Consider the following 15,115-nt stretch of genomic DNA (forward strand, 5'->3'; position numbering starts at 1 on the left):
TCATAGAAAAAATCAATTTATTGGTCTTTCTCAGTCAAACAAGTAAGTGTAAAACCAGTGATAAGAAAGCAAAACATGAGCATTCCCTGCTAGCCAGGGCTCCAGCAGAGTATGGCTTAGTTTACATCAGTCAGTTGTAAGGTCCAGCCCCACTGACATGGCATTTGCTGGGGAGTCAATTGAGGTAGAGCAATAACCATTCCCTTTTCTGCCAGGGCAACCCATTTCAGCAGTTCCTTGTACCCAGCCAGCTTCACCTAAAATAGAAACACACACTAGAGTTAGAACAGTGCCTTTTCAAAGTACATATAAGTGCAATATTGACAAAATAAATATTGATCCATAGCTACCTTACTCACAAAGTATCCTTAAATGCTACTTACCAACCAAATGAGTGATAATTATTAAAAGAAAACATTTGCAAGTAGATATGCAAGTAAAAAGCTGCTCATATTGAGAAATACTTTGGGCTGTAGAAAGTACATAAACACCTTTTGGAAGTATTTGGGGTGGGATTTATGTCTAAGCAGGGATCTAGGACCCACAATACAGAGCTTCACACCCCCTGTTTCCAAACTGCTGGCCTCCCATGGTGAGACTTGCAGACTTGAATGAGCATGACTGTTTCTTACAGAGTGCACCCAGGTATTTCAGAGAAAGCTGATCTGAAGAACTAATAACCACAAATAGGTTGATGTTGTCACTTACAGCAGCTGGTGACCTGCTGGAGCAGCTGCAGACCAGTCTCTGCTGCTGAGGAACAGTACTTGCTAGTGCACGCAGAGTCTAGCTGCCCCCCTAGAATTCCAGAGGCATCTCCATCACTTCTGAAATTACTCTTCCCTATCATGGAGCTGTCTTGGCACCAGTCAGACTACTTTCATATGGAACTAGGCCAGAAGGGGCAGTCCAAAAACACTCCTAATGCGTTTCAGCAGCTAATGGACATGCAGTGAGATCAGAGCAAAGCCCAAGTGAATCTCTCCTTAAATGCACAGAGTTGATACCAACTTCTGCTTTCACTGGGTTACTTGCTAGTGCGGCACATCACTCTCCTCAGCTTCTGATCACTTGGTATAACATCCACACCTAGGGTCACACTGATTGCTTTTTAGCCCCACGGGCAACAAAAACCGCTGTGTACGTTCCCTTCCTGCAAGGCTTTGACTTCAAACTGCACCACTACAGCAACTCCAGTATCACCACAGTCATGAGGACAGCAACTTCTAAAGAAAAGTCATGCTGAGTTAGGAGTCTACACAGGAAACAGGAGGGGGGGCACAGTTTCTTCCCTAGCTTCTTGGCCTCTTTGTGATTCTTAGTTTGCAAGCTAAAACACATCCCAGCAACATCTCAGTCTAATTTTGTTCGTTGGACAAGAAACATCCCACTGGGAGGACTATGAGAAGGAGGTCCCAGAAAGAAAACAAACATTTTGCTGGGTCTCTTCCAAAGTTCTCTGTCCTAAGAGCTATGCATTCCCAAAGATGCCAGAAACTTAAATAAACAAGATGGAACACGACACAGCCTAGGAGAGGAGGGGGGTGTGTGCGCACTCTCTTTTACCTGTGTTTCTCCAAGCTTAGGCCGTGGCTCACCAAGTTCCAGAATCCCAGAGACTGGCCAGTTAAGGAAGATAGCATTGACTTTCCCTTCTTCAGGGCTGAAAGTGTACCTGGTTAGAAATGGGGACCAAAAAGGCACGTTAGCTTTTCCTTGTAAATGTTCATATGCATATATTATAATAGTACATAAGAATACATAAGAGCACTTTCAAGACTGGAAAAATGAATTTAAAAAATCAGGATTAATTCACACACATAACCACCTTGTCAGATGAGTTATGCCCTGTAATAATGTACTGTTCCTTGAAAATTTGTTTCAACAAACTAGAGGTAATGAAAACTATTAAAGAACTGAATTCAGAGGTAAACATCTGCAGTAATTTTATCACACTGTAACAACTCAGCTATATAGGAAGAAGATACTTGCAGGACAGGGAATCAACAGATAATTGTAGGTTATATTCTTAAAAACATGGTAATTCCCATTCATACACTAACATGCAGACTAAAAGAATTTAAAAATAGTATGAGGGACAGAGTTTCCATCTTGCAGAGCTAGTTTTTAAAAATACTATTTTCATCACTATGCCATTGGAAATCTTGAGGCATACCCCTGAAACATTCCTCCTCCCACCTTCCTTTATTTAGTTACAATTTTTTATTGCTCTTGAAAGGGATTTCACTAAACAGCCCATAGCTCAGCATCTCCTGACTAAATCCAGATGGCCAAATCTTACAAAGAATGGCAATAAAAAACACCACTTGACAAGAGGGTCAAGACCAAACCCCTGACCAATCATGAAGGTGTTGGAGAAGCTACAAGTAACAAGGGCAGAGGGGAGGCCAGAGATTGGCTGTAGTTAGCAACCAAATAATTGTTGTTATCTTCCCATTTTCTTTCTGAACATCAAGTGACATTTGTTTGGATAAACACTTCATGGCAATCTTGTATTTCCAGATTTTTTTTCATTTCTGTTGCCCACTAGAAACAAACAGAATTACCTAACAGATCAGCCTACACCAAGAAGCAAAAGATCACCAAAGAAACACTTGCAGCTTTCCTTTCAGCCTCAGCATCATCCCAAAACTAGTCTCTACCTACAGCTTTATACACATTTTAGGTGTAATTACAGTAAATTCACGAATACAAGCCACACTGAGTATAAGCCGCATCACTGGGTGTTGGCAAACATTTTGGTTTTTGTCCATAGATAAGCCGCACCCGAATATAAGCCGCTTTGTCGTTCGCAGCGAGGACCCACGTGCAATTAGTAACAGAACCGCGGGAGGGCGGGGTTTACTGGCTGAGCTAAGACTGTGCAGGCTCGGCCCGCTAGGGGCCGCTGACGGGGCCAGGTGGCCCAGCCCGGTGCTGCCGCTCGGGGCCGGCCGCCGCTGCCACTGGGCTCGGTCACCCTGGGTCGGCGCTGCCCCGCGGTGGCAGGCAGGGACGGAGCTTCCCCTGCTCCCACGGCAGCGGCGGCGGGCGGGGATGGAGCTTTCCCGCGCCCGTGGCGCCGGCGGCGGGCAGGGACGGAGTTTCCCCGCTCCTGCCGCGGCGGCGGCGGGCGGGGACAAAGCACCCCGTCGGCTCCCCGAGCCGCGGCAATGGCTGCGCGGGGCTCCCGTCAGCTCCCCAGGCCGCGGCAATGGCTGCGCGGGGCTCCTGTCGGCTCCCCGGGCCACAGCAATGGCGGCGCGCGCTTCCCCCCCCCCTCCCTGGGCCGCAGCAATGGCGGCGCGCGCTTCCCCCCCCTCCCTGGGCCGCAGCAATGGCGGCGCGCGCTTCCCCCCCCCTCCCCGGGCCGCGGTAGGGGCGGTCCGGGTCCCCCCTCTCCTCCCCGGGCCGCAGCAGGGGCGGCCCGGGTCTCCTCCCTCCTCCCCGGGCCGCGGCAATGGCGGCGCGGGCTTCCCCCCCCCCTCCCCGGGCCACGGCAATGGCGGCGCGGGCTTCCCCCCCCCTCCCCGGGCCGCAGCAATGGCGGCGCGCGCTTCCCCCCCCCTCCCCGGGCCGCGGTAGGGGCGGCCCGGGTCCCCCCTCTCCTCCCCGGGCCGCGGTAGGGGCGGCCCGGGTCCCCCCTCTCCTCCCGGGGCTGCGGCAATGGCGGCACCGGGCCCCCCCCCCCGTCTCTCCCCTGGGCTGTGGTAGAGGAGGAAAGAGAGCTCTCCCGCCTCTCTCCCCGCCCCCCGTGCTGCCTACAGGGAGCCAGGCTCCACCTGCGGTGCAACAGAGTAGCGATTTGTAACAATCGCAAAATGCCGACTTTGCAGCTGCTCGGCTCAGCACTCTGGCAGGCACTTCTGAGGTTGTATTAGCCGCTCCTGATTATTAGCCGCATTTCCGGTTTAGGAGCAAAATCTTAGTCAAATTGGTGCGGCTTGTATTCGTGAAATTACTGTACTTACACTAACAAAGGCATTAATTCCTTCACCACATACAAACCAAGACTGTAACATCAAGTCATTAGGGATTTCAAAGCTTCGCATAACACTGGTACTGCTTTCCAGAGCCTGCATTTTGGTTCAGCAGTCTTACCAGACACCAGGTGTGACTGTGTCGTTCTGTGCTCTCCATGGCTTTGTCCCATAGATGGCCTCTCCATTGACCTTCAGCCAAGCGCCCACCTGCCTCAGGCGCTCCTCAAACACAACAGGGATGCGACCATCGTGAGTGGGCCCAATATTCATCAGGAGATTTCCTCCACAAGACACTGTTTCTGCAAGTTGCTAAAGTGTTTTAAACATACAGAACATATGGTTATGAGTAATGAAATCACATATTTGAAGTACTTTCTAAAGTCTTCTGTGTTGCTTCAGAGTGATGAACCAAATGAGTTATGCTACTGCTGCATGCTGAGATTTTAGGGTCCATCCCAAAAGTTAATACAAAATTTAAGCTCCCATGAAACAAAGCTCTGCAGTCAATTTTTACATCTGAAAACAGTCCCCAATACCTTCTTAGATCAATGCCTGCCTGAATCTACATTAGAATCAGATCCTGCAACTCTTTATCATTTCAACTTCTGCAAGAATGCCATGAGGGTTTTACCAACAGGTCAGATGATTTCTATGCACCAGAGTAGAATAAAGCAAATAGTTGATACTTCATTTTTATTGAATCTTAGCAAAACAACTTCCTCCTTCCTCCTGTTTGAGGCTTTTCCTATTTTACAGAAACATCTGTAAAACACAATGAAGCCTCCTACAAAGCCTGTAAAATTTGTGTTCACATCCACACTGCCCTCCACAGATCACAAACTGAGATGCAGAAGTCTGAGAAAGCAACAGCTGGAGACAAGCTGCTGAATTAAATCAAACCTTCTGCCTCTGAAAAGAGGTCACTTCAATTTGAAACTGTCTTTTCGGAGGACAGCACTAGATTTGGATTAAGCAACAATAACAATCAATCTTTCCCTCACTAGCTGAATTTTGCAATTAAATGCATTATTTTGAAAGACTGATCAGTCTTCCTTTTATTCAGGTTTTCTAAGCTTCAAATCTTTTTTATTACCTCAGACTAGTAAGGGAATCAATGTTCTAACAACACCAGTTGTCTGCTTCTGGTCGTGTTTACCTCTATGTTTGCTAGGAAAATGTCTCACTACAAAGTAAAACTACTGCTGAGTCATAAACTGTTTCTATTTGTAAAGGGGAAAAGTTGTAGCCTTCCAGCACAATACAACAATCAGGAGAGAGAATGCAAAGTCACAGAGCTCCCGTGGCCCAGGGTACCTTCACCAAGTCCTCGATGGCGAGGTAGTCGGGGAGCCGCGCGTCCCTGCGGTAGCCCCAGGAGCCGCGGTCGATGGTCATGCAGTTCTCCCACTTGTGGGGCAGGAGGTGCCCGGGGTTGTAGCGGTCACTGCACGTGTAGAAGCCACCATGGGCACAGATGCTGCCAGCTCCCCAGCGGTCATTGGTCACTACTGTGTCCCGGACTGGGCTGGGAACAGAGGAGTTTATTATTTTTGTTTTATAAAACACGGTCACAGCCAGAGTAATCCCTTCCCACACACACATCCCTCCCAGGAACTAACATTTTGGATGGCTTCTGTTCTCTTAATTTATTACAATAAGATTAAGTACAATGTCAGGAATTCTACTCTCATGCTTTGCTAATACAAGGTCCAGATCAGAATTTGTTAGGGAAATAAGCTCCAGACTTCTACAGGAGCTCTGCCAGAAATCACTCTACGCTTCGTATCTACTACCAGATGTTTAGTCCTTGATGACAACAATGTACCCATATTCCCAAATTATCCTGCTATCCTGTGTTTCTGTGCAACAGCAAATACTTAGGGAAGACTATGATTAAGCAGAATAGCCAAGACCATCTTAAATTACTCATTTGCAGATGTGTTTCAAAAATACAAAACAGTCTTTTTCTAAAGCCAGCTTTGATAGTTCTAGGAAAGATCTGGATTCTGTATTTCAGGAGAATTAATATTTTGTTAAGTCCTCTGAATTAGAAGTAGCAGGTTCAACAAAATAGACAGGAAATGAAACAAACTAGACACAGAGCAGAATTCCAGACAAGGAGCTAAACCAGCATCATTATGTACCTGTCATTATACAGCCAAGCCAAGAAACCAGTGCTGTTCCAGTAAGTATCTGGAGCATTTCCATCCCCATCAGACCAAATTATTTCTGGCTGGTACTTAGTCACAATTTCATAGAGTTCTGGTAATGATTTACTGGTTGGAAACTTTCTTGTCTTAAAGGCATTGGTGGCATCCTCAAGGAAGAGAGGATTGAACCATTCAAACAGGGAATGGTATAACCCAAAATGCAAGTCAGTTCTGTTTCTAACAGATGTTGCTAGTTCAGCAACAAGATCTCGCTTTGGTCCCACATCAACAGCATTCCAGTTCCAAGAATATTTGGACCCCCACAAAGTAAAGCCTAAAAAGAGAAAAATCAGAGGGTAAGAAAGAAAAGAAGAAGAGAGGACATTACAGTTCTTCTTTCTGGAAAATATTTAGAAGTGTTGCAAAAAAAGGAAATAATAAAAATTATATATGTAATAGTATTGTTGTCATAGTATAAAGTGTGCCTATAACTGGTTTATGCACAATGGTAGTAGTTTCAACATCAGAACACCATGTATTTTTTTAATACATACACATATATGTTTATATTTTGCAGTTCTATACTGCTTAGGATAATTATTCATTCTCTTTAATTATTCTGTTTATTTATATGTCCCAATTAAATTAACTAAATGACTTTTAAGGCCCCTTCCAACACAAGGCATTCTCTAACTCTACAACTCTGAAATTAACCAAAAATACAGCAGCTTCTGAGGCATCACATCAAATATGAACTGTAAATACACAATCAGCCAAGTAGATGATAGAATTGTTTCTCAGCTGCAGGAAGCCCAAGCTATGATTTGCATTCAAAGACTGTTCTTGTCTTTTCTGTTTCCATCTTATGCAAATGTTCACTTTTTGTTTGCCTTTATATTTATAACAGCTCAATCAACTACTCTGTACATGTATAAGGAGAGGGCAGAAACTCCTGAAATAGCTTTTAAAACATCAATCTTAAATATCAGGAGGGATTTGACCATTCAGACATCCACCAGTCCAGCACAAGCACTTACAAATACTACTGCACTGCAGACTCAGACCACTGCCAGAGGACGAGCTCCACTCTCACCTTCTAACCCCTTTATACTCACTGTCTAATAAATCATGTTGTTTTTGTGAACTGGACACATGCAGTTGTACTGACTAAACAACCTGATAAATTCATGCACAAGGCTACTGGATAGACTAAATGAATCCTGGTTCTTTTGAAGTCACTGGGAATTTCACCACAAGTATAATCAAGATCAAGTAATTTCATGACTATAAGGCGCACCGGATTATAAGGCGCACCTCTGGGAGTCAGCAAATTTTGCAACTTTGTACATTATATAAGGCGCACTGGACTATAAGGTGCACTTTTTTTTGCAGCGAAGATCCGTGCCACGCACAACAAAGTAACGAATTAGTAACGGAATCCTGCAATCATGGAGTTTACTGGCAGGTGCTCAATTTGCAAACATTTTTCACAGATTGGTGTAGCCTTTATATGCAGCCCAAGCACCCTCCCTGTGCACGGGCCCCGGCACTTCCACCCGTCCCCAGCTGGCGAGGTCGGGCTTGGGGCAGCCACGGCTCGCGGCTGCCGCGGCTCGCGGTGGCTCGGGGCTGCCCATGGCTCAGGGCAGCGCGGGACTGCCCGCTCCCTCCCTCCCAGTGCGGCTCCTGCTGGCGGGGGGCTGCCTGCGGCCGCCTGGTCCCGCCCACCCCACATGGCTCCTGCTGGCCAGGGGCTGCCCGGTCCTGCCCACCCCGCACAGCTCCTGCTGGCCGGGGGCTGCCTGCTCCTGTGGCTTAGCTCACGGCTCACACTTCCAGGTTGGCAAATTTCACAACTTTGTACATTATATAAGGTGCACCGGACTATAAGGTGCACTTCCGGGTTCAGACCAAAATTTTAGTCAAGAGGGTGCACCTTATAGTCATGAAATTACTGTACATGTGTCAGAGCTGAGATTAAAACTGACACATCAGAAGTTGCCAGTCTTGAACCCACATCTCACAAAGACCAACATTTCTTAGATGTATTGTAGTATATCTTAATATTTTATACTCTTTGCTACTGTATTTCCTTCCAGAAGTTTTCTTTTTGCTTTTCTCTGCAAAGCATCTTACAATTACAGTGCTAAAAAAACCTGTGCCTGTAAAGCTACAGATCTGGTTCAAGGTTTTGTCTTCTGTGTCCTACATCAGGAAGAGCTATACCTTCCTAAATCTGAAGTTGACTCCTGGAACATGTTCCTAAATTCCTTGGAGAAACCAAGGGAGTTTGTTAACTGCCAGCTCACATCAGCTCTCCAAATGTTAAACAGCACAGAATTCACTTTTATGGTTCCTTCAGCAATAAATTGCACAAAAATAAAAAATAAATTATGGCCACTGCAGGAAGCTTAGCTGCCACCACCACCACTTCAGGCTGTCTTACTTACAGCAAGAGAACAGTGGCACAATCTATTGCTCCTCTTATGCAAACTCCATGGTCATAGCTTTTGTGTAAGAGTCAGGAAAATACCTGCACATTTCTTGGGTGATTTTTGTTTCCTCTTTGGATGTGGTGGGGCTGGTAAGCCTGCCTAGCTTTCTCTATGTCTCTTAGAAGGCAGGAAAGTCACCTGCTTTTTTCATTTGCTGACAGAAATGCAGCAATTACTAACATTCACAAAGCTTCCACTTACCCTCATGATGTTTTGAAGTTAAGACAACATATTTTGCCCCTGAAGCCTTCAGAATATCGGCCCACTGGTTGGCATCAAAGAACTCTGCTGTAAACAGAGGACCAAAATCTTCATAGCTGAAGCCAGGTGGGTAATTTGTGTCCATAAATTTCACATAGGGCTCTCTCTTTTCCTTCTGCCAGTACCACCTACAAAATACAGAACAAAGCATGTCTGCTGATGTATTTTAGACAAAGAAAAGAGAATTTAAATCATGAGCTCCTATTTAACACTGAGAGGTAGAGGCATTGGAGGTATATGACACTGGCAATAAGACAAAATTGCTCCAGAAGAGCATTAATTAGCAAAGACTTCCCTTTTTTCTGTCCTGTTTGTCCATGTTCCACGTCTTTGCACTTCACTTTGGAAAAGTCTCAGGATTTCATGTGAACCAATGAAAAAAAGCAGCTACACTTAAAGAGTGGAAAAATTACAATCTTTGTCAATACTCAAATCTCAAAACTGTACTAGAGACCACCGACAGCCTGTGTAAGGAGCTTGGGTGACAAAAGAAATGCTTTTTTCCTGGACTTGCATGACTCACCTCCTCAAGTCTCACACCTCAGCCATCAGGCATCTGCTTTGCCCCCAACACTGCAATCCCTGCCACTCATAAACATGGGGATCATCACCTTTACCTCTCTGACAGTCCTGAGTCCTCTACACAACTGCAGCTGAGTGACCCAATGTCCACAGCCCCAGGGCCAGAGACAGCTGTGACCAGGTCACTGCAGCCTCTGCACACCTGAGGCTTGCAAGCAAAGGCTTGCCTGCTAGAAGGCGGCACATCCTCCAACCAAAACCTGCCCCTGCAAGAAGGCCACACACTTACAAATGCACCTCTGTCACCTCTCTATGAACGAAACCAAACAGCAAAAATCTCCTTGTCAAATTCAGGCATATATGAAAACAGATTGTAAGTGAAGAAATAAAACAGGCCAGAATTTGAATGTTTGAAATTAGTTTCTCTCTCCTGTCCTGAGCTTGACTCTGACCTCAGTTCTCTAAGACCAAGTTCTCTAAGTGTGAATATGGTTGTAACCTTCCCAAAAACACTTCAGCATAAACCAACATAATCTCTGGCAGCCAAGAGCCAAACTTAGAAGAAAGAGGCTGAGACAGCTTTCCTCATTGAAAGAATCAGGGGCAGAGGAAACAACAACAACAAAGCAAAACAAACAATTCTTAAAAATAAAAATAAACAAAAAAACCCCTCTGATTTCAAAGTACTAAAAAGTAACAACCTTGCCTCTCCCCCATAGTCACATGGCTTGCTAACATGAACACTCCTATGCTGACACGATTAGATTCTAGAAGCATCCTTACCAAGGCTGTGGAGCTCTGAGGAAAGGTACACAGGATGGGTGATAATAGTTTATGACCGTCCATTTGAAGCTGCTAATACAGGACCTCAGCCTTTTGACTGCACATGCTATCAGAAGGCCCTGAAGTAGCTCTATACCCACACCTGCCATGGGATAGGTTACAGGAATATAAAAAGCAATTAGTTTTGGGGTCAAAAACCAAATGCCACAATCAGCGTACACCACTCTGAGTGACGTTTGAGCCCAAATCTAATTCTGTCCCACCCCTCTAAAAGGAATTTATTAGTAAATGTAGTCCCCATTAAAAACCTGCTGAAATGCTTGAGCTTAATTCTGAAAAGGACAGGCATCAGAAAGTATTGGTTCGATTAGATACATGTTGGCTTGTTTTGCAAATATTGCAATTAAGGTTCGACATAGCTCTGCCACAAAGCTACCCTTATGTTCATATTGTAAATAATAACATCTCATTTCAAGTCTTAAAGGAAGTACTTGGTAGAGCATGGAAAGGTGACAGCAAAACATTCTTACAGCCAAAGGGCCTGAACCAGTGAACATTCACAGAACAAAGATTTCTTTGAGCCTCTGAAGTGAAATTATCTGAAGGATCAGAGCTTTGGGTTCTCTCTCAAGCACTCTTGAATAGCAGTAATAATGGTAAAAAAAGAGAAAACCATCCGCAGCACAAAATGTGCAGAAGAAAACAGCAAGGCAGCTTGCCAAATAAGGGTAGCCATGGGCTCCTGCGCTCCTCACAGTGCTCCAGCAGCGGTACAAGGCTGCTCCAGAAGCTGGGATATCCCAAACGTCTGCTCCCACAAGGGAGAACCCCTTCATCCATCCCTTCGTGGTGGTGCTGGAGGGGTCTCTCGGCCACTCCACCAAGCACCTCCCTCACCAACACTGTTGTGCTGCAAAGCCCTTCTCTCAGCTCTACAAGCTCTCTGCTCAATTTAGTCACTTCAGCCAAGGCATTGGGGGAGTTCTGGGGCTGGACAGACACGTGCTCACACACACCAAAAGCCCTTTAAACTCCACCTCCTCTGCAAACGGCGCCATGGAGTCCGTGCCCTCGGGCGCACACAGAGCCTTTCCCGCACACCTGAGCTCCACGGTCAGCCTGCAGAGGGGCTCCAACCCACACCACGGCTGTACTGGGGGCCAGCACAGCATCCCCGCCTGCCCCGAGCGCCGCGGAGCCCTCGGGCCGCGGGCACGGCGGGCACGGCCCGTCCGCCGCAGCTGCGCCCGTGCCACCGGAACGCTCTGCCTGCTGCTCACCAGAACCACTCGCTGCCGAAGCTCGGCACTGAGAACACGCCCCAGTGGATGAAGACGCCGAACTTCGCCTCGTCAAACCAGGCGGGCAGCGGCCGGGCGTCCAGCGAGCCCCAGGTGGGCTCGTAGCGGGGCCGGGCCTGCAGCAGCCCGGGCAGCGCCAGCCCCAGCAGCAGCAGCGCGGCGCGGCCGCCCGGGCCCGACATGGCGGTGGCGGGGCTGGGGCCGGACACGGCTCCGCGGGCCGCCGGACCGGGCTAGGCTGGGCCGGAGAAGGGAAGGGAAAAGAAGGGGGGCACGGCCAGGGCGGGCTGGGGCTGTCCCCGCCCCGCCGAGCCCGTCGGGCTCCGGCTCTGCCCCTGGCGGCGCTCGGCCGCCACCGCCCCTGCGCGCCTGCCCGCCCGGGGCTCGTCCCCATCGGTGCCGCTCCCGCTGGCTGCTCGGCCACAAGCTGCCCCCTGGATTTAAAGGATTTTAAGAAAATGAAGGAACTGGCTGATGCCTCCGCCGACGTGCTTTCCCCCGCCCCGGGCCCCCGGCTCCTCCCCCTGCCGGTCCGTCAGCCTCACCCGGCAGCGGATCTACTGGATCTACCGCGGGACCGGGGCCTGAGCCTTGGATCTGCAGCCGCTCCGCTCCAGAGGTGGCCTCTGCAGCCTGCTGGGCTTGTCCCTCCGCCTGGTTCCGACACAGGCTCAGCTTCCCCCGCCCTCCCAAGAAGGACACATCGCTCTGCAGCTCCTTCCAGCCGACTCGTCCATGGAGGCTTCCCGGGCAGAGAGGTGGCCAAAAACCTGTCAAGGAAATATTTCTGTCTCCGAACATTAGAATGGCTTGTGCGAAAGCTGCCTCAATTCAGTAGATGTCACTTTGCGTTTGTGCTGCGGATCACGGGTGACAGGCGCATACTTTAAAAGATACATCTTTCATCAATTTGTTGCCCGAGCTGGTGCTTCTCCAGTCTCTCCTGACGCCCGAATTTTGTTTTTACTTCAGCCCCCAGCTGCCATGGGACAGTCTTTGTGAAATAATTTGGTTTATTTAGCAAATACTGACTTCCCATAAGCATCACCACAAATGGAAATTTCTTTGGCAATCTCTCAGAGCAGTCAAAAAAGAATGAGCAGGAAACTGAATTAATCTCTCTCCAACTGGAAAGGATGTATACTTTACTGCTGTTCCATAAAAACAGAACTTCAGTTTCCAGAGCCATTAACCACAGCAGTTACATCTAATTCAAAAAATACTTAAAGGGCTATGAAAGCAAGATGTACATGATTTTATAATATTTTCATTTATATACCTTGATTAATATAATAAGTTACAGGCAGATAAAAAACATTGTGATTTCCAGCATATTATTCTTTCTGACTGGCTGTTCACATTACTCTCATTTACCAAAGCAGTTTGATATTACAACAGGAGGCCTCTTCATATCTCTTTTACATTCACTGTTGACCTACTTTATGTCTTCTTTTTCCTTCACCCATTTAGGTGTCATTTTGCTTCTCAAAAGGAATCTTTAGATGCCTTTGACCTCTTGCATGGTATCCTTTCTAGTTTATCTTTCAATTTCTTATGTTCTCCTTTTTGATCACTCCAAAGGATTGCAGACACTGAGCAGCTCCTTTATGTGGGGATTTTGAAGCATACATTCTGTACAGCATGACAAAGTTACAATTGCTATGTAGCTCAAAATGTTTGGAAGAAAAAATGATTTAAAAAAAAGTCATGGTCTGACCCAAAGCTCACTGACCTGCCATAAACTTTGATGAGATTAGGAGTAGGCTTTGTCTACTTCAATAACGAACTTGATACCACCTCTTAAATAAATAATTTTTAAAAAAAAATAATAAAAAAAAAATAGGAAAAGTTGTTAACATTTTAGTAAATAGCAGTGATGGGTACACTACTGATTAAGGCATGAAGTGGTCCAGAAAATGTCTCCAGCCCATACACGGCCAAGTACTGAAATCCCTGACAGGGAAACGGGTCCTTGGTGTACAATCACATTTGCACATTTGTAATGATGCAAGCTGCAAAGCGTAAATAATAAAGATAGCACATGTCATATTTTTGTGAATAACACCGGACTGGTGTGTGCAGCTGCAAAAAGCTCTCCAAGCACGGGTACAGCGTTCTTGCCTGTGTGACCGTGGAGGCTCTGGCCCTGTGAGAGGGGCTGTAAGCATGGAGCTCACTGCCGTGCCCTGCCAGAAGCCCCTGCCCCTCCCTCTCACAGCACAGTCCCGCTGGGAAAGCTCTGCGGCTGGGGAAGGAGCAGGCTGGTCTGTCAGCAGAGGGAAGAAGGAGAGGAAATAATGAAGGCAATTCTCTGAGAGAAGCTGAACAGAAAAGACCCTTTGACCTGACTAATGGCTGACATACGAGACTCCTGTACTAGATCAATTGCTTCGACAAATGCGGAGAGGGGACTGCTGGGAAGATCACAAAGCCCCTGTGCCTGGGGAGCTGCACGGACTCGGCATTGAGACGAAGGCACTTGCTTGCCTGTGTGGAAGCAGAAACCACGAACTGATTTTCACATGGACAAATTTCAGACTTGATAGATTTGGATTCAGACCTGAAGAGTCGTTGTTAAAATGCAGCCTGAATGCAACTTTCATGCAACCTGAATGCAACTTTCGCATTGATAACTAGATAATGCAGCTCTGGATGCATTAGAAGTATAGAGCTCAGTCTTTTCTGTCTTTGTCATTGTGGTTGCACGGCAGCGAGGATTTTATTGAGTAGAATGTAATATGACTTGCATATAAGAAGCAGTGTAAATATTAAATTCCCTTTTAAAGACGAAGCTTGTTGTAGAAGGGTTTCTGTAAAACACCAGGAAATGAAACTGTGAAGCTTGATTTTGCTTCTGCCTAGTTCTGTGCGACTGATCTGAAAGGCAGGAGAGTACCTTCCTGTCGAAGTTAGTTAAGTGTCTTACATGCAACCCAATCCTTAAGAAAGATGGGGAGGGAGGTGATGGGGGTGGGGGGAGGATATTTGACTCGTCTCCCTCGCGGCTCTTCTGCAGGGATGCGATGCTTTGTGCAACTTTCCGGCTTTGCGGGGGAGAGGGCACCGTGTTACACAAAACAGAAGTGGTGTGGGTTGCTTGGCTCTTTTTAACTGATTCTCTTTTCTTTTTTTTTCTTTTTTCCCCGAGAGATGGCAATGGCGGGAGCATGAAGACATCCCGGGGTATGGGTGCATCCGCGCACCCAGCCTCCCACTTTGCTTTGGTCCTGTGCAAACACAAATTTATGTTCCCGGAGACCCAAAATCGCCGGCGGCGACCCGGCGGGGCGGTCGGAGGAGAGGGGCGGCTCTTCCTCTGCAAACTTTCCCAGTCCCCTCCCTCGCCTCCTCTCTCCCTCCTCTTCTCTCCTCCCTGCCCTTCTCGGCTGCCCGTCGACGATGGCTGAGAGGCCGGGGAGCAGCGGGACAGCCTCGCTGCCCTTCTGGTCCTTGCCCGGTCCCCGCGGCCGCTCCCAAAGCGACATCTCCTCCTTCTCCTCCTCCCGGAGGACCTGCCTGCTGCGGTCCAACGTGGGAGGCTCAGGTAAGGAGGGGGAAGGGAAGGGTTCTTGTGTCCGAGACTTCGGAGACGACCGGAATTTGGGAATTTGGGGAAAGAC

General features: G+C 47.5%; 2 protein-coding genes across 4 annotated transcripts in view; one reads left to right on the top strand and one right to left on the bottom strand.

The window, feature by feature from the left end:
- FUCA2 (alpha-L-fucosidase 2) lies at window positions 1–11,692 on the bottom strand. Its single transcript, XM_033054509.1, has 7 exons — window positions 11,475–11,692; window positions 8,830–9,017; window positions 6,128–6,467; window positions 5,298–5,508; window positions 4,102–4,292; window positions 1,567–1,675; window positions 1–257 (listed from the first exon to the last, which is right to left on the bottom strand). Exons 1-7 carry the CDS (start codon window positions 11,675–11,677, stop codon window positions 117–119), a joined length of 1,383 nt encoding a protein of 460 aa, XP_032910400.1. The 5' UTR covers window positions 11,678–11,692; the 3' UTR covers window positions 1–116.
- Window positions 11,693–14,630: 2,938 nt separating this feature from the next.
- PHACTR2 (phosphatase and actin regulator 2) overlaps window positions 14,631–15,115 on the top strand; it is a 131,568-nt gene continuing 131,083 nt past the window's right edge. Inside the window, exon 1 of one of the 3 annotated variants that reach the window (XM_033054506.2) lies at window positions 14,631–15,039. In XM_033054506.2, coding sequence (XP_032910397.1) covers window positions 14,895–15,039 — 145 coding nt within the window. In that variant the 5' untranslated portion in view covers window positions 14,631–14,894. The remainder of the gene's footprint in view (window positions 15,040–15,115) is intronic. The other 2 variants (XM_033054502.2, XM_033054505.2) reach the window with 2 other exon arrangements.

The sequence above is a fragment of the Catharus ustulatus genome, chromosome 3 (assembly GCF_009819885.2).
Source record: "Catharus ustulatus isolate bCatUst1 chromosome 3, bCatUst1.pri.v2, whole genome shotgun sequence".
Taxonomy (NCBI): Eukaryota; Metazoa; Chordata; class Aves; order Passeriformes; family Turdidae; genus Catharus; species Catharus ustulatus.

Bases quoted from the DNA above. Each gene is read 5' to 3' on its own strand.
- FUCA2 (XM_033054509.1), bottom strand. From the start codon at position 11,677: ATGTCGGGCCCGGGCGGCCGCGCCGCGCTGCTGCTGCTGGGGCTGGCG. The intron at 4,293-5,297 runs GTACCCTGGGCC...AAAACACTTTAG, and splicing joins CCATCGAGGACTTGGTGAAG to CAACTTGCAGAAACAGTGTC. The intron at 258-1,566 runs GTAAAAGAGAGT...TTTCTATTTTAG, and splicing joins CTAAGCTTGGAGAAACACAG to GTGAAGCTGGCTGGGTACAA.